Source organism: Trichosurus vulpecula, chromosome 3 (assembly GCF_011100635.1).
Source record: "Trichosurus vulpecula isolate mTriVul1 chromosome 3, mTriVul1.pri, whole genome shotgun sequence".
Classification (NCBI taxonomy): Eukaryota; Metazoa; Chordata; class Mammalia; order Diprotodontia; family Phalangeridae; genus Trichosurus; species Trichosurus vulpecula.
The window spans coordinates 198,021,801-198,041,603 of NC_050575.1; the positions used below are offsets into that span (position 1 = coordinate 198,021,801).

The window sequence follows — 19,803 nt, forward strand, 5'->3', positions numbered from 1 at the left end:
ATGTGTATTTTTTTTGCTGTTTCATTGATGCTCTTTTCTTTCCTTTTTTTTTTCCTTTTTGGTCACTACCCACCAACTTCCTCCTCCCTTTCCAAAAATAAAGTCCTCCTTTTGTAACAAATCATTCCAACAAAACAACTCATCACATTGGCTGCATCTGAAAATGTGTGTTTTGTTCTTCACCTCTCTGGTCCATCACCCCACTGCCAAGAGGTGGGGAAGTATGACTCATCATTAGTATTCTGAAGTCATGATTATCCATTATGCTGAACAGAGCGTTGAAGTCTTTCAGCAGTAATTTTTCTTTTCATTATTGTGTTGTTTGTTGTTCAGTCGTGTCTGTCTTCATGACCCCATTTGGGGTTATGTTGGCAAAGAGACTGGTGCGGTTTGCCATTTCCTTCTCCAGCTCACTTTACAGAGGAGGAAACTGAGGCAAACAGGGGTAAGTGACTTGCCCAAGATTACACAGGTGGTAAGTGACTGAGGTCACATTCAAACTCAGGTCCTCCTTATTACAAGCCAAGTGCTCTATCCACGGCATCACCTAGCTACTCTTTGATACATATTAGGTACTTCGTTAAAGCTTGTTAATTGATTGAGAAGTAGTGTGTTGTAGTCAGAAGACTGAGAGATTCAAGTCCTGCATCTGATGCTCATATGACCTTAAGCAAAGCCCTGAACCTTCCGGGTCCTCTGTTTGCTCATCTGTAAAATGGAAGGGTTGTCCTAGATGGCCTCTGAGGTCCTCCCAGTTCCAGAGCTATGATCCTGTGACTCAGTTGCTTCTAAGGTCCTTTCTAGATCTAAATCTTGGCATCTTGGGGATACAGTGGATTCAGCATTTGAATTGGAGTCAGAGAGACTTAAGCACAAATCCTGCCTTGGGCTGTTACTAGCTATGGACCCTGGGCAAGTGGCTTAACGTTTTCTGTCCTCGGTTTCCTCATCTGTAAAATAGAAATAATACCAGCACCTACTTCTCAGGGCTATATTGAGGATGAAATGAAATGACGTAGGCTTTGCAAACCTTACAGTGCTAGCTTTATTATTATTATCCTATCAATTGATCATTATAAGAAAGATGTGACTCCCCTCCCCCTTTTCTTTCTTCCCCGTTACAGATTTTCATTGCTGACTCATTCAAGTGATGTTAAGTTACCAAAATGACCCTCTTGCCTGGAGAAAACTCCGATTATGACTACAGCGCCCTGAGCTGCACCTCTGATGCCTCCTTCAGTCATCAGCATGCATTCTTTCCTCGGTCTGAGTCCCTCAAGGGAGTATTTTACCGAAGAGCCAAGAGACTTCATCCCAAAGACAACGTCCACCAAAGCAGCCAACCTGAAGACCGAAAGAGGCAGATCATCATTAACGTGGGGGGGATCAAGTACCTGCTGCCTTGGACTACCCTGGACGAGTTTCCCCTGACTCGTCTGGGCCAGCTGAAATCCTGCACCAACTTCGATGACATCCTCAATGTCTGCGATGACTACGATGTGACCTGCAACGAGTTCTTCTTCGACCGCAACCCCGGGGCCTTCCGGACGATCTTGACTTTCCTCCGGGTGGGGAAGCTCCGGCTGCTCAGGGAGATGTGTGCGCTTTCCTTCCAGGAGGAGCTCCTGTACTGGGGCATTGAGGAGGACAACCTGGACTGGTGCTGCCGGCGGCGATACCTGCAGAAGATCGAGGAGTTTGCTGAGATGAACGAAAGGGAGGACGACCTGCTGGAGAGCGAGAGTGCCGGGGAGATGGCCGAGGAGACCCGGCTGGGCCAGTGCATGAAGAGGCTGCAGGACATGGTGGAGAGGCCTCACTCAGGGCTGCCAGGGAAGGTGTTTGCCTGCCTGTCTGTACTGTTTGTGACCATCACTGCGGTGAATCTGTCTATCAGCACCATGCCCAGCTTGAGGGAGGAGGAAGAACAAGTAAGTTCCTTCTAGTATGGGGGAAGATTTATCTGCAAGGAAATCAAAAGACTAGCTCTTTGATCTTTAGGTCTCAGGAAGTACGCCAGGAGAGACATAGATTTTAAGGTTCTATGTGTTCATAGCCTTATAGAGTCATAGTGATAGAAGCAACTTCAGAGGTCTTTTCTTCTAACCTCCCTCACAGGATCATATATTTAGAGCTAGAAAAGACCTCAAGGCCATCAATTCCAACCCCATATTTTAAAGGGAAAGTGAGGCCTAGAGAAGTTAAGTGACTTACCCAAGGTGATACAAGCACGACTTAAGTCAAAGGACCTAGGATTTGAATCCAGGCCCCTCTGCAGATGAGAGTAGTGAATCCCAGAGAAGTTAAGTGACTTCTCAACAGTCACGCAAGTAGTAAGATTTGAAGTTAGTTCCTATTGGATACATGGAAATGCAAAATCTGCAGGCCATTTTGGAGTGGAAGCTGAATACTCGTTCATTTGGAAATGAAGCATGTGTGCAATGCTCTGTGATAAAGTGGGGAGGAGTGGAAGATAGTAGGACAAATAAGACAGTGGCTCCTGACGCCAAGGTACTTAGAGTCAAGGATGGGAAATAAAACTCACTCCAGTACTTAGCCTAAGTCTTCTCCCCTCCACCTCCAGCCCTTCCCTGTTCTTAAGATCTATCTCTTCATCAGTGTGGATCACTTCTCTTCTTTGATGCAAATCACAACCCTTCTCCAGTATATTAGGTAGTTGTTAAGAACTCTCATGGCCAAAAAATCCATGACCCTGTGGCCACCCTGGTGATGAGCCTCTCTAAACTTAGCTACCCTGGCTTATAGACGTCACCTAGTCCACCAGTAGTCCTAGACTCAAAACCTTTCCTGTTTGAAAGGACTTGGAGTATTTGCTTTGCTGATATGTACTTTGAGAACCCAGAATCCCAACCACACACAGAGGACTGGACTTGGGAGTCAGTCAGACCTGAGTTTTAATCCTGCCTCAGATTAGTTATATGACCTAAAGTCACTTAACCTTTCTCAGTCTCAGTTTACTCATCTCTAAGATGAGCTTAATAGTTGCGCTTAGTTCACAGGAGTATTGCAAGGCTTACATGAGATAATATAAGAAAAGGGCTTTGTAAATTTTAAAGTGCTATATAAATATTAGCCATTAGGAGGAAGAGGAAGATGAGCACTTCAGTGGAGGAGCATAGTTAAAATACAAACTAGGATAATGCGTAATAGTTCACATTTATATAATACTTTACAATTCACAAAGTGTTTTCTTCCCAACGGGTCACAAAGAACTTTCTTGCAATAATTCTAAAGTAGGGAGTGCACTTGTATTACTGTCCCCACTTTACAGATGAGGAAACTGAGGCTCAAAGAGGTTAAAATAACTTCACCCAAGGTTACCCTGCTCAGTGACAGAAAAAGGACTCAATTCAACAAAAAATTTCTTAACACCTACTCAGTGCAAGGCATTATGCTTAGCACTGGATATGAAAATACAAAAACAAGACAACTCTTATCCTGAAGGAGCTTACATTCCACCTGACGAAGGAGATGGTCATCTGGAGGTGGTCATCTACCCCCCCCCCTCACACACACACACACACACACACACACACACACACACACACAGAGTTTGTCTGTCCCTGGGTAATAAGAATTCTTAACCTGAGATCTGTAAACTTTTTCCTAAAAAAAAGTTTTTATAACTGTAAATCATTATAATTAGTTTCCTTTATAATCCTATATATTTTATTTTATACATTTAAAAATATCATTCTGAGAAGGGGTCCATCAGTGTCACCAGACTGCCAAAGATTTCATGACACAAACAAGGTACCTTTGCTGGATAGATAGTGTACATAAAAATAGACATAACTATTAATTAATGAAACATAAAATAGTTACTATTGGAGAGATACTCTTATGTCCCCTGTTCTATTTGAGGAAAAGAATCATGGAATTAAATTTAGCCACACCCCCAAAAATATACATATACGCACACACATGAGTGTATCCACATATGCATACATATATACACATCTATGTATACATATATACATACATATATATTTAAAGATGCTCTGGATAGGCTTTGAATATTATGGGGTTTGTTTTCTCCCTTATAATCTTTTTTTTTTCAACTGGGCCAGCATCAAACAAATGCAACAAAATAATCTCTTCTCCATACCGCCCCCACCTTGTTTTCCCTTGACTTTACCTTCCTTAACCCTCTCCCACAATCAGCTACACACAAACACAAACACACACACACACACACACACACCTCTGCCCAATGAAAACTAACATACGTGAATGGCATTTGTCCTTGAGGCAATGTGGTATAAGAGAAAGATCACCAAATTTGTCGTCAAGAATTTAAAGCCGAGTCTTGGCTCTGTGGACATCCCTTCAAACCATATGCTCTGAGATCCTTTCATTTTGGTTCAAGCATTTATTAATAATCACTCATTCTGGAAAGGGAGTATGGCACAGTAGATAGACAGCAGTCTCAAAGTCAGGAGAACCTATGTTCAAGTTTGGTCTCTGACAAATATTGTCTCTCTGATCCTGGGCAAATCACTTAAGTTCTCATATCCCAGACAGTTCTCTAAGACTACAGCTTTTTTTTTTTGGAGGCAATTGGGGTTAAGTGACTTGCCCAGAGTCACACAGCTAATGTGTCTGAAGTCAAATTTGAACTCAAGTCCTCCTGACTTTAGGGCCAGTGCTCTTATCCACTGTGCCTCCTAGCTTCCTCCAACTGAGACTAAAATTGCAGAGCAGTTGACAATCAGGACTTCCCCTCTATTAAGCTCCTATACCAATTACAGGATTGGTCCAATAATAATAACTTCTGAAGCACTTCAACCATTTATCTGGTGCTTTCCTAACAGCTACCTTGTGAGCACAGCACTACCAAAAAAATCCTTATTTTACAGTTGGGGAAACCAATGAAGCTCCTAAAGCTAACGTGACTTGCTGAAGGTCCCACAGCTAAGTGCAGAACCAGGTTTTGCCCCCAGTGTCCAGACTCTTGACCCACTACACAATGCATCTTCTCTCAGTGCAATACAGAGAACAAAGCTGTTTTCTTAAGGTACTTACAGCACACGAATCACAGGCTGCCCTACCTCTATGCTTTTTAAATACCAGCAGAGCCTAACATTTTCTAACAGCAAGACAGGAAAATCTGTCTGGCCACACACTGTGTTGTAACACATCAAAAGAGAGGAGGGGAGTGCAATGATTTGCCAGCATTCGATGGCAGATCTCCCACTGCTGACATGCACCTCAACACGTTGCCTTAGTTCGCTGCATTTCATATCCTGGTGCCTGACAGCTGACATTCCTCCTCGCTGACGTTGTAGGAATAAATTTCTTTGACAAGAGGCAGAAACAATTTCAAGTTCTTTTATGGAATTTGTATTATTCTGGCCGTCTCTGAGAGCCTTCATAACTTCAGAAGTTATTTCTATATCTTTCCTCCCGACAAGTCGAATTACCACCTGGTAGTATGTGCATTGTTAAGCCCCAAAGGGGAAGGCATCTACTCCCTCTCTCTGGCAGCACAGGGACTCCTAGTTCCTTTGGCAAGCATACACTGTGAGCTCATCAGGGAGGCCGACAGAGCTGCTGCGGCAGCCCTGCCCCACCCCCCTGGGGCCCACCAAGTATTCATGCCCAAGTGTAAGTTGTAAACCACTAAGAATTTCCTGTATCACCACAGTTGATGATATGATAACGCATGCCTAGAATTGAATATTTTACTTTGATAATTTGTTAAATGAGGGGGAAAGCTACATGACCTCTTTGATGTCCTAGTAAAAGCACTAGTTCTAAGAAGGTGAAGGATGTGTTCCCAAACATCCCATTATGGGTCTTTCACTCGTGCATCTATCAAGGCCCTTTTTAAACGTTCTTATATTTTAGCCTTATTAAGCCTCTTAGGAGAGTAAGTGGAAATAATAATGGTTCACAAAATGCTTTTCTTCACAATGCATTTGGGAGGGAGGGAGTACAGGCATTATCATCTCCATTTTTCCAATGAGGAAATTGAGTTTCAAAAAGATTAAGTATCTTAATGAGTGGAATGTACAATTCTTGACAGCAGGGACTATTTTTCATTTCTGCCTTTGTATCCTGAACACATAGTCCAGTTTCTACCATATAGCAGGTACTTTAAAATTGCTTGTTGAATTAAAGTAATTTGCTCAGAGTAAAAAGTGACAGAGCCAGGATGCAAATCCAGGTCTTCTGAGGCAGAATGGTGTAGTGAGAAGGACACAAGATTTGGATTCAGAGAACCTGGGTTCAAACCTTGCTTCTACTGGACACTGTATCATGTTGGACGAGTCACCTGACCTCTCTGGGCCTGAGTTTCATCATTTATAAAATGAAGGGATTATGTTAGATGATCTCTCAAGACCCTTCCAGTTACAAATTTTATGTCTCTCTAGTCTGCTGCTCTTTCCAGGGTAACTAGAATCGTTGTTATCATCATAGATTTAGAAGTGTAGGGAATCAAAGAAGTTATAATGGAAGAGGAAATGGCAAAGCATTCTAGTATCTTTTCCAAGAAAACCCCAAATGGGGTCACAAAGAGTCAGACATGACTGACAACTAAACAACTAAAAAAGAGGTCATGTAGTCCAACTCTCACTCATCTTAGAGGTGAGGCCCAGAGAAAGGAAGTGATTTTCTGTGTCACAAAATAAATTAATATAGTTAGTCCTTCCTTTTGTTTGTTCTAGCATTGCCAGTTTCAAGGCCCTAGAGATGTTACCTATTAGGTTCCCCTAGCACATATGGTCTCCAATCCTTCCAATATTTGAAGATGGCAATTACAGTATTTAGCAAATAAGTCCAACTTCGTTCTCTCATTCATTGTATTTTGATTTCATAGACTTCAGTTGTATACTCCTCTTTCTCAGCCTTCATCTTTACTTCCAGGCCAAAAAGTGTTGCAGTTTTGTTCCTGATCCTAGCATCTTTTCTATTTCCCAGGGTGAATGCTCCCAGATGTGCTACAACATCTTCATTGTGGAGTCAGTGTGCGTGGGCTGGTTCTCCCTCGAGTTCCTGCTGAGGTTCATCCAAGCTCCCAGCAAGTTTGCCTTCCTCCGGAGCCCCTTGACTCTGATCGACATAATCGCCATCCTCCCCTATTACATTACTCTGGTGGTGGATAGCACATCTGTGGGCCAAAAAAAGCCCAGCTCTGGCAACAGCTACCTGGACAAGGTGGGGCTGGTGCTCCGCATCCTGCGGGCCTTGAGGATCTTGTATGTCATGAGACTGGCGAGACACTCTCTGGGCCTGCAGACACTTGGGCTCACAGCCCGACGGTGCACCCGGGAATTCGGGCTCTTGCTGCTCTTCCTTTGTGTGGCCATTGCCCTCTTTGCCCCATTACTTTATGTCATTGAGAACGAGATGGCTGATAGCCAAGAATTCAGCAGCATTCCAGCCTGCTACTGGTGGGCTGTCATAACCATGACCACGGTGGGTTACGGTGACATGGTACCCAGGAGCACCCCTGGCCAAGTGGTAGCCCTGAGCAGTATACTTAGTGGCATCCTCCTTATGGCATTTCCTGTGACCTCCATCTTCCACACATTCTCCCGCTCCTACCTGGAGCTGAAGCAGGAACAGGAAAGGGTCATGTACAGGAGGGCACAATTCTTGATCAAAACCAAGTCACAGTTAAGTAACATGTCACAGAACAGCAATGTTTTATTTGGCAGCACCTCCTCAGACACTAGAGACAACAACTGAAATGAGACAGCTCCGAACACCCTCTGGTGTGAAGCTTAAGTGGCCTTGGCAGTGAGGTCCCCCCAAAGATCACCCTGATGTCTGTGACAGTTGAACAGTGGGCACTGTTCCTACAGAGACGAGAGAAAAAAGGAGTGTTACATATGGAGTTTGGGTCATTCCCATAACACTTAGCCATGGATGGTCTCCATAGTTTGCCACAGTTAATAGTTCATGTCCATCAATAAAGAAATGAGTTTTCTTCCTCTTTTTTAGCCCACATAGAAATAATTTGCCTATAGAAATCAATGTCCCTATGGATGTTTATACATGATATCATTTTCAAGAAAAACATCAGATTTTAGTCTAGAGTGTCTACTATTAAAGAAATCTAAGACAAAAATGAAAAAGAAAATAATTCCTTCTGGATCTGTAGGGCTAACCTATATACAGAAAAGGTGGCTCTCAGAAAAAGCAAAGGATGTTCAAATACTCTCCCTCACAGCATTCATTAATTCTGCAAAAACACATCAGCTGAATCAGTACTATAGGGGGAAATACATTGCCCAGGAAAAAATGTTTTAAATGTTTGATTTACCAAATAGCATTTATAGCAGGGTTTGGGTGGGGTTTGATAGCAGCCCTAAATAGCATTACAAAATGATTTTGATTGGGGCAATGGTACATGGGAGTATTTCTGTATACCACTAACTAAACATTGTTTTATTTCTGTCTAATTTAGCCTAGTAAGGGTCTGGTATACAGCAGACAGCCTAAGGAAGAGATACTGGTGACCATGAAAGAATCAAAAGCTCTAAGCTAGAAGAGGTGTCAGAGATCACTTAGTAAACTTGGCTCATCCTTAAGCCAGAATGCCAATCTAAAATGTTCCAAAACTGCATCCCTCCAGCCTCTGCTTGAACACTGCACAGTGATGGAGGGCTCATCACCTCCCTGGGTAGCTTAGCCCATTTTTTGACAGCTTTGATTAATAGGCAAGCTCTTATTTTTTTTTAATTTTTTTTTTATTTTTAGTTTTCAACACTCAGTTCTGCAAGTTTTTAAGTTCAAATTTTCTCTCCCTCCCTTTCCTCTCCTCTCCCCTCTGAAGACAGCATGTAATCTAACATAGGTTCTACATATACCTTCGCATTAAGCTTACTTAAGCTTTACAACTCAGGTTGTAAAGAAGAATTATAACCAATTGAATGAATCATGAGAAAGAAGAAACAAAACCAAAAAAGAAGGGAAAAAAGAGAGAGTAAATAGTTTGCCTCAATCTGCATTCAGACTCCATAATTCTTCCTCAGGATGTGAATCGCTTTTTCCATCATGAGTCTTTTGGGGCTGTCTTTGAACCTTGCATTGATGAAAAGAGCCAAGTGTATCAAAGTTAGTCCTTACGGATACCATGTGTCTATAATCATGTATAGATCTCCTGGTTCTGCTCCCCTCACTCAGCATCAGTTTATATAAGTCTTTCCAGGTTATAATGAAGTCCATCTGCTCCTCATTTCAGATACCCTTCAGATACCCAAAGACAGTTTTATCCACCAATTCTCTTCTCCAGACTAAATATCTTCAGTCTATCGGTTAATCTTCACAACCTTCCTTTACAGCCTTATTACTTACCTTCATGAAAATTATGGCCTAGCCAAACTGGCCTTCCTGCCATTCCTCACATAGAACAGTTCATTTTCCATCTCTGTGCCTTGACATGGCTGCGCCCCATGCCTAAAATGCACTCCCTTCTAATCTCTACTTCTCAGAATCCCTAATTGTCTTCAAAGTTCACTTCAAAAGCCACCTTGTACATTAAGCCTGTCCTGATCTTCCCAGCTACTAGTGCTCTCCCTTTAAAAATCACCTGGTATTTATTTTTAACTATTTTGCAAATAAATAAGGACATTGTCTCCCCAATAGAACGCAGGCTGCCTGAAGGCAGGGACTGTTGCACTTTTGTCTTAGTAGCTGTAGCGCTTAGCACAGTGCCTAACACGTTAGAAGGTGCTTAATAAGTGATTGTTGATTGACTGGCATGATCTCTCATTTCTGCGCCATACTGGTCCCCCTCCTCTGGAGGAGGTTATATGACCACTGTACTCCACCTTATCAATATCCTTCCCAAAATGTGGTACCAGACCTGAACATAATGCTCCAAACAAAGACCGACCAAAACAGTACGATTATCACCTCTGCTATTCTGAACACTAGACTTGTATTAATTGAGCATCTCACCAGCTGCAACTGGTATAGAATCTGGTGTTGTACCTCTACTCCGACACCAGCTGTATGTCCACTATACTTCTCAGAGACTTCTCTGAAACTTTTCTTTCTCTCTTCTTCTCACTCTTTTGATCCTTTCTTTTCCTGCTCTCATGTCCCCTACATCCTTACTTCCTTTTACCCAGCCTAAAGTTTGTTTGCCAATGGTCATCCTAAGAAATGCATAACACTCAAGACCAGAGAGGTCAGTTAACCAATGGCCAGCCATGTCAAAGCCTTCTCAAAAACCCTGATAGTAGGGTACAGTTACTGTACAAGCTGGGGGAAAAAGCTATCAATGAAAAAGTATTATTTAAATTCCAACCATGTGTTAGACACTACACTGGGGACTGGGTATACAAAGATCACAATGAAAAACTCTTTGCCCTCACAGAACTTCCATCCTGTGGGGAAGATAAATATACAAAAAATATGTATAAGGTAGTCCAACAGGCAGGGTCTCATCTAGGAGGTGGCACTTGAGCTGAACTTTGAAAGAAACCGGGGATTCTATAATGATCATAGGATATAGAACTGAAAGGAAGTTTTTGAGATCATCCCATCCAACCCCATCATTTTACAGAGGAGAAAAGAGTAGCCTAGAAAGGTTTAGTGCTTTACCCAGGGACAGATCAAAGATCAAACCCAGTTCCTCTAGACTCTACAACGTTGTTTCTACTGCGTCATTCATTTTGGTATAACGGAAAGTGCACTGAGCACTTAAAGTTAGAAAATCTGGAGTTCTACCCCCATTCTGACACTGGTTATATGGCCACTATACTTCTCTGAGACTCAGTTTCCTCATCTGTAAAATGGAGATCCTGGAACCACAGCTTTAGAGACCAAAGGGACCTTGGAGGTCATTGAGTCCAACCCCCTTACGTTAAAGATGAGGAGACTGAGGCCCAGTCACACAACTAATTAAGTGTCCAAGGCAGAATAAAACTCCGGTCTCCTTTAACTTCAAGCCTGGCACTCTGTCTATCACACTAGGAAACACTTTCACTGCCTCTCTCACAGAATTATGAACTTTAAGGAGGTATAAAAAAGCAGGAGTAGTTTCCCACCACCACCACCAGTACTGATGTGAAACAGAAACCAGCAAGGGAGAATTGGTTGCTCCACTCTTCAGTCCTTGTGGATTGGATTAGCCATGTCTTTGCTCTGACATTAGGACTCATCTCCCATTGAGGAAGCCAAAATTACCATGGCCAGATACCAGTGATGCAGAAAGGAAATATCACCTGAGTCACGAGGGACTCATTTAAAGTCTCCCATGACACAAGCTTCCAGTGACTCACGGCTGAAAAGTAAGTTTTCCGACTAATTAGCCTTGCCTTCAGCTGGTGTCAGGATGATAGAGAATTACCATGATGATAATAATAATACCTCAGATTTACAGAGCTGCTTGTGGTGGGGGTTTTTTCCTTCCTCCCAAGAGCTCGAAGAAGCTTTGAGAGATAGGAAGACAATTAAAAATGTTAAACAGAAATGTGACAGGGAAGAAAAAGATGGAAACTTAATAATACTCAAAAAAAGTTTCCCTTCTGTGATGGAAGAGGGAATGTAGATTTAGACATCAAATTTGTGTTCAGATCCCACATCTAGCTCTACCTTCGTGAACTAGGGCAAGTCATTTAATCTACAAGTCTCCTTCTCCTCACCTGTAAAATGACTGGGTTAGAATGGATGATCTCTAATGTCTCTTCCAGCTCAAAATCCTTTGATCCTATGGCATCATCTAGCAGTGGCAATAGAGGGGATAGAGCCAAGAGATGGATGGAATCTTTGCCACCCAGTAAGTCCAAATTTCCCAATTACTTCCTCAGGAAAGAAAAATCATAGAACCCCAAGGAAAGCTAGGAATCTTGTTCCACACAGTCTTAGTTTGCTGTTAGTTTAGCAGCATGGTTTGTCGGGGAGAATTTCTGTCTGAAAGCTAGGGGCTAGACTGCATGGCTCTACCTCTATTATAAATCTAGGACAAGAGATCCCTCAGAAGGGAACCAGAGCTTAGGATTCTTCTCAGAACCTCAGACTTAGAAGGGATTTTAGCAGTCATCTGGTTCAACCCCATCTCTGGCAGAAGCAGGACTTCCCTCTAGAGCATCCCAAGAAGCCCATGATTGAATACTTCCAATGACAAGGAAGTTGCCGCGTGCCAAGGAAGCCCATTTCACTGTTCAGCTCTATTTGCTCAGCAGTCCTTTCTTATATTGAATCAGAACATGTCTCACTGTAACTCTCCACCTACTGACCCTAGTTCTCCTCACTGGGGCCAAGCAGAATAATTTGATTTCTACTTGTATTTGACAGCCTATCAGATATTTGAAGACAGAAACCATGTCCTCCTCAAGCCTTCTCTTCCAGGTCAAAGTTCCTCGGTTCTTTCAACTCCCTCACAGGACATAGTTTCCAGGCCCTTTACCATCCAGGTCACCTTCCCTGGACATGCTCCAGCTTGTCAACATACCTTCCAAATTCCCCTGGATTCAGCCCTAGAGTGCCAAAGGATTCACAATTGGTGGCTGGGAAGGGGGATATCCCACTATCATGCTTCTAAAACTCAGAGTGGTGAGTGAGATAAAGTAACATATGAGCCAAGACTGGAGGAAGAGTACATGCATGTTTCTCCTCCTTCAAGCAGGGATTAGAGCCGGGATGGTCATTGTAAGCTTTCTTCTGAGATAGAGAGATTTTAAGCATCTTGGTGCTTCTAAAGATGGTCCATTCCATTCTGGGACTACAACTTGTACTCCTCAGCCCAATCATCTCTCTTGAAAAGGGGGGTGGGAGTGATAGTGGAGATGACCAGTGCCAAGCTATCCCTACTAATGGAAAAATTACTCCAGTCCTGGTCCGTGACACAGGATCACAGAACCTCAGAATTGAAAGAGATCTCAAAGGCCATCCAGTGCAAACCAATAGCCTTTACAATAAGACCAAGTGGCTATCCAGCCATTACTAGAAGACCTCTAATGAAGCATTGAACCATTGCTTTTTTTGATGGCTCTAATTGTTAGAAAATTTTTCCTGACATCAAGCCTAAGTCTACCTCTCTACTTCCAACTATCCTACATCCTACATCCAACCAACCAACTGCTCATACTTCTGCCCTCCAAGGGCCCAGGAAGACAAGTCCAACCCCACCTTCTATATGACACACTTTCAAAAACTTGAATTGGAGTATTCACCCAAATCATCTCCTCTCCAGAATAAACATCCCAAGTCCTTCTATCCATTCAATAGTTCACAGAAAACAACTCCTGGTCATCATCTATACAGTATAGTACATAGCAGCACTTCCCAAATCATGTTCCTTGCATTGTGAATAAGGGTTCCATGAAATCTTTTAAATTCTGGCAATATTTTCCTTTCTATAATATTAAATATGAAATTATGCATGTGACAAAAAATTTTATTACGGGTGGCAATTTTTCCAGTATGAAAGTAGGTTTAATTTACTCTAAAATATCCCCTGTTTCCCTCTATCACAAGAATAGTCCATCCTTTGCTATGTCTCTGAGCCCAGCGTTTACAGATTCTGTCAATATATTTCAAATCCCAAGATGTTCCATTGCCAAATGACATTTCAGGAAATTAAATGAGTGGCCAAAATAATATAATCTTTAAGGCCCCTTATGACTTTAAAATTCAATGATTCTATGCAAAGTTAAAGATATAGGTTATCCAAAAAAAAAAGATGACCAATTTATATTCAAACTAGGTTTTCTTACCAAAATAAACCTCAAATAGTCTTCCTTCTGCAAAAAAAAAAAAGAAAAAAAAGAAGCATTCCTTCTCATAAAATAATGACCACTAATGTTTGGACAGGTTCCCATAATCTTAATCTTATTTAATCCTCAAAATAGTTTGCATTATAAATTGTTATATCAGTTTAGGATAGGGACTGGATCCTGTGATTTCAATGGTATAACTGAACTCCCAGGTAAAGAAACTTGTTCTCCCAATGCAAGTCAACACCTTCTCTGCAACTTATAATCTTAGAATGCTCCCTATATCAATGACTTGTCCAGGGTCACACAGGGTCAGAAGCAGGACTCAAATGCAAGTCTGCCCAGTTTCAAGGCCAGGTCTCTGTCTGCTACCTCTCACTTAATTATATCAACCTAATTGTCTTTTATGGCTGCATTATATGTTGTTTAACAACAAAACAGGTGATGCAGGGGATAGAGTGCCAGGCCTTAAGTCAGCAAGATCTGGATCAAATTTGACCCTAGCTACTTACTAGCTGCGTGATCCTGTTTGCCTCAGTTTTCTGATCTGTAAAACGAGCTGGAAAAGCAAATTGCAAACCACTCCAGTGTCTTTGTCAAGAAAACTCCAAATGGGGTCATGAAGAGTGAGACACAACTGAAAAGACTCAATAATAACAACATTCAAGCAGTAACCATTGCTCGGTATGTCCAGCTAAGAACCAATAAGGGTTAATGATCTGAGGTTGCTAGCTGCCATCCACAAATGTATTCTTATTCCAAAATAAGCTAACAAAAGTGAGAGATGAATACCCAACCATGACATCTTGGTCGTTTCCAGGCACAAAAGCAGGAGGCAATGGTATGGTATGATAGGAGTCATGAGAGTTGGGTTCTAGTCCTTTGATCTGTCATTGACCATCTTCCCCAATCTGGGCCTCAGGTTCCTGTCCTATAAAATGAAATTGGATGAAATGCTCTCTTGGGTCACTTCACTGCTAGCTTTGACATTTTCTGTTCTAAGGTTCTTTCAGTTCTGACATTCTCTGTTTTAAGGTTCCTTCCAGCTCTGACAGTCCATGTTTCAAGATTATTTTCAGCTTTTATTTATTATGATTCTATTGCAGCAAAACTTTTCTTTGTGGCAACACCTCACAGTTGACACAGATAGTTTGATAAAACCCCCAAAAATTCACTTTGCTGAAATACAAAGAGACTGAACAGTCTCTTTTTAAAACAGACCAAGGAAAATGACATGTTAGCTATAGATTACTCTGTTGTGGGTATTTTGCTGTTTATGGCTTATGCACAGTACAAAAAAATATGACAAAGTCATTCTTGTCATTTATTCAGGGGATTCATTCATGTAGCAGCAATTTTGTAAATGACAAGGAATATTTCTCTGCAGAGGATTAAATTAGGAATGAGTCACCTTGGAAGCATATTGGACATTTGCAATAGCACAAAAAGATATCTCACTTGGAAATGAAATCCTCCTAAGAGTTCTGAAGACTAGAGGCCCAAAAGATACCAAAGCAAGGCTTTCCTTTCTTTGCCTTCTCCTATAAAGGTCGGGACTGAATTCTGGTTATACATTGAAAAAGGAAGGAATTAGAAGGCCCAGCTTAGAGCAGATCCCCACACTTAGAGATTTATGAGCTTTTAACAAGAACTTGGACTAAAACTCTCAAGTGTTCTTTCCAAATAGCAGAATTAGGAGTCAAAAGGAATTGTTCCAACACTCGCCACAAACTCGCTTTTGTATTCGGGAGGAAATTTGAAAAGGGGGAGCTGTGAAAGGCACTCAAGCGGTCTCTTTTAGCAGCAATGGCTGGAAAGAGGTAACATTACACAGTATCTGCTTAAGAAATTCCTCAAATGCTGTTACCTCTAGGGGATTGGCTTACAGTGATAAGTAACTAAAAATAATAATGTAGTGCTTTAAGGTTTGCAAAGTGCTTCCCATATATTATCTCATTTAATTCTCATAACAACCTTATGATTCAAAATCTGTTATTACCCCCGCTCTACAGAAGAGGAAACTAAGGCTGAAAATGACTGAAGTGACCTGGCAAGGGTCACACATCTGGTGTCTCATGTAGGATACTCATGCCTTCTTGACTCGAGTCTAGCATTCTTTCCATTATACCACCTAGCTGCCTCAAAGGGGGATCAGGATAAGGGGCTCCCCCAGTTGTAAGGTAAGCAAAGTAGTGGGTCCCCAGCAAGACTTCCTAGTGGAGTATAAGTAAGGACTATTACAAATAATAACATGCGTGTAAACTCATGGGGCAGTCTGATTGGGAGCTGGATTTTGTATTGGAAATCTCTCTTGCATCAGGTGCGAAGCTAACGGAATCACTTAGCATCATTTATGCTCCACTGCCTAAAACTGCCCAGCTCTCACCCCACATGAGCCTTTTTCTCTGTTTCATGTCCTCTCTCCTTAAAAGGTGGAGAAAAAACCACCCCTCCCAATCTTTATCTGCCCTCAGTAAGAGCCCCAACTAAGATTTGTGGTAGTTGCCTGCTTTTTTTTTTTAATTTGGAACAGCATAGAAATGGAAAGAATTACAGACAAGATAACAAATATGAGTCTTCCCTGCTGGGCAGGAAGCAACAACTCTCATCAGCAGTACAACAGTCTCACTCAGCAGGCCCATCAGTTCTTGGCACAGAGGACTGCTCCAAAGCTCTCACTCTCCCCCTACCCCATTATGCATAGAAGCAACCCTAAATAATCCTAGTGTGCTGGAGTCTCATGGTCAGAGGAAGGATACCCCATCCAAGCTTTATCTCCCCTCTCTCATTTTCTCTCTCTCTCTCTCTCTCTCTCTCTCTCTCTCTCTCTCTCTCTCTCCCTTTCTCTCTCTCTCTCCAACCTACCCCCTCCTCCCAGAAGTCTCTCCAGCAACAGTCTCCATATCACCAACCTGGTGAATTCTGGGATTCTGCAACAGAACCATAGAATCATAAGATTTAGAGCTGGAAGAGAACTTAAGGGCTATCTCACCTAACCCCCTAATTTTAGAGATAAGGAAACCGAGGCTCAGAGAGGTTAAGTGACTTGTCCAGCGTCACACAACTCATCAATGCCAGGTCTTCCTGACTTCCTGTCTAGCCGGCTGGGTAACCCAGGAAAAGTTAGTCAACCTGTCAATGCTCTAAGCGACTCTCTAAGACTATCCATTTCACAGAAGGTACTGGCCTGCATTAGCAAAGGAGACTTTCTCTTCTGGGCGTTCCCCATAGCAATGAATTCACAGGTCTAGTCCCTATCTTTATATTTACTCAAACCTCACAAAATCTCTTTTGGGGCAACAATCATTTCCTTTTTACAGATAGGGAAACTGAAGCACCAGAGCGAGGGCACTTCCCCAACATCAAAATTCTCCTCAACCCATATATGTACATAAACATATATGTATGCATATTCCCTTCAGCTACCCTATTACTGAGGTCTCATGAATCATACTCATCATCTTTCCATGTAGGAATGTCAACAAAACAGTTCACCTTTAGCAAGTCTCTTGCAATTTCTTTTTCTTGTTCTTTTTCTTGATTACCTTTCAAAAACAAAAAAAAAAGTTTTTGCATGCAACTAGAAAATAAGATACACAGGCAATGGGGAGTAGAAATTTAGCTTGCCCTACAAAAAAGGAAGGGAAAAGGGGATGGGAGGGGAGTGGGGTGACAGAAGAGAGGCTGACTGGGGAACAGGGCAACCAGAATATACGCCATCTTGGAGTGGGGGGAGGGTAGAAATGGGGAGAAAATTTGTAATTCAAACTCTTGTGAAAATCAATGCTGAAAACTAAATATGTTAAATAAATAAATTTAAAAAAAAAACAAAAAAAATTCTCCTCAACGACCAAACTGGAACCAGAACTAAATAGGACCTAATAGATCGTTTAGTCCAACTCCATTTTCCATATACTTGAGGCCCAGCGATGGAAAGTAACTTTCTCAAAGTCACACAGTAGTAAGGATCAGAGCCAAGATAGAAACCACGTCTTCAATATGACCAGATGTTATTTTTTCTGTCCCTCTGCTTATTCTTCCCAGGTTTGCCTGCTTCTCTGTGTGTGTACGTGAATGCCCGTATACATGCATGTATGTGTGTGTGTATATATGTATGTGGATATATATATATATATATATATATATATATTCAAGTCCAGCCTCAGACACTTACTATCTGTGTGACCCTGGGCAAGTCATTTAACCTCTATTTGCCTCAGTTTTCTCATCTGTAAAACAGATACAATAATAGCACCTACCTCCCAGGGTTATTGCAAGGATCAAAGGACATGATAATGGTAAAGCACTTGGTATATATGCATGTATATGCACATTTGATCCTCACAATAGCCCTTTAAGTTAGATACCATTATCACCCTCATTTTACCGATGAAGAAAGTGGGGCTAGGAGTGGTTAAGTGACTTGGACAGGGTCACACCACTAGCAAGTGTCTCAGGCTTGATTTTAACAGGTCTTCCTGACTCTCAGTCCAAATGGTAATCATCTTCCACTCTACCATCCAGCTGCCAAGGATTCATTACTGCTTAGGATGCATGTTGGAAATAATACCAAGAGAGTGAAAAAAGCAGAATACTACAGTAGGGTTCCACTGCTTTGGACTAAGGTGAAAGTAGGTGTGAATTGGTGGAATATCTTGGTTATAAGAAATATTTAAAGAAATTCCATTTTCTTTTAAGTAAACGTTAGTTCTGAGAATGAAAAGGTTCCCAAGTGTCCTGCCAAATCTACTGTACAACACACAGGAAACAGCCTACTTTGTAATTATCAGCATCCTCCTGGAGGCAAGTCTAACGTGAGATGGTCTTATTTTTGGAAAGAGGTAAGATAGTAGGGTGCAGAAGGTGATAGAGGGGCAGGAAGACACCGCCTATTGACCCCCTGTAATCCAGAACCCTGACCCTGTCAACAGTCTCTGCCTCTTGCTCTACCTCCATTCTCAATGGGAAACGGCTACCTGGCACAGGGCCATTGGATCTGGGATCCTGAGCCAAGGGATTGTCACAGAGAAAGAAATAAGAAACCCCAAATCACATCCCTGGGGGTGTGGCTGCTACCCTCCAGGGCGCAACTCTGAGTGAACAGCAAGTGAAGAGAAACTGAACGTGCGGCAAATCTAACCGACAGTTTCGGGGTTTGGGGTTTGGGGTGTTGGAGGTTGTATCTAGGTGGCATGGTGGCTAGCATGCCACACTTGAAGTCATAAGGACCAGAATTCAAAACACTCCCCCAGAAATTTACTAGCCATATAACCCTGGGCAAAGTCAATTAATCTCAATCTGCCTCCATTTCCTCATCTGTTCCATGGAGGCTATAACACTACCTATCTTCTAGAGCTGTTTTAAGGATAAAATGAGATAACAGAAAGCTGGAGGTGGAGCAATGGATAAAGCACCGGGTCTGGAGTCAGGAAGGTCTGAATTCAAATCTGGCCTTACCAGCTGTGTGACCCAGGGCAAGTCACTTAACCTCTATTTGCCTCAGTTTCCTCACCTGTGAAATGGGGATGATAATAATAGCACCTACCTCCCAGGCTCGCAAGGGCCAAATGACCTGATAATTGTAAAACACTTAGCACAGTGTATATAGCATATAGTAAGCACTATATAAATGTTAGCTATTATTATATAAGTAATTATATTATTTATAAATTATATTGATTAATATTATATTTATTTATTATGTATAATGTTAGCTATTAATAAATGCAAAGCACTTCACAAACCTTAAAATGCTGTGTAAATGTTAGGAATAGGGATTGCATCTATGATTTAATTGGTAAAGATAGCTCTCAAGGGAGGAAACTCCTTTAACCGAAGCAAGTCAGCACCTTCTGTGAAACTTCGAGTCTAAGTGACTTACTTGCCCAGGGTCCCACTACCTGTATATATCAAAGGAGACTTGAGCCCAGATCTCCCTGATTTCAAGGTCATCTCTCTATCCACTATGCCACACTGCCTTTCAATCTAAATGTTAGTCATTTTTATTCCTTCCTGACTAGAGAACAGAGGGAGAAGAAGAAAGAAAAAATGTACCAGGGGAGTCTCAGAAAAAAAAAGAGAAACCTTAAAAAAAAAAAAGAAGACT

At 41.9% G+C, this 19,803-nt stretch overlaps 1 protein-coding gene across 1 annotated transcript; it reads left to right on the forward strand.

Moving 5' to 3' along the window:
* The first annotated feature begins 1,155 nt into the window (after nucleotides 1-1,155).
* On the forward strand, nucleotides 1,156-7,963 carry KCNG1 (potassium voltage-gated channel modifier subfamily G member 1). Its single transcript, XM_036751719.1, has 2 exons — nucleotides 1,156-1,931; nucleotides 6,946-7,963. The coding sequence occupies exons 1-2, from the start codon at nucleotides 1,167-1,169 to the stop codon at nucleotides 7,714-7,716; spliced, it is 1,536 nt and encodes a 511-aa protein (XP_036607614.1). The 5' UTR covers nucleotides 1,156-1,166; the 3' UTR covers nucleotides 7,717-7,963.
* Nucleotides 7,964-19,803: the final 11,840 nt, after the last annotated feature.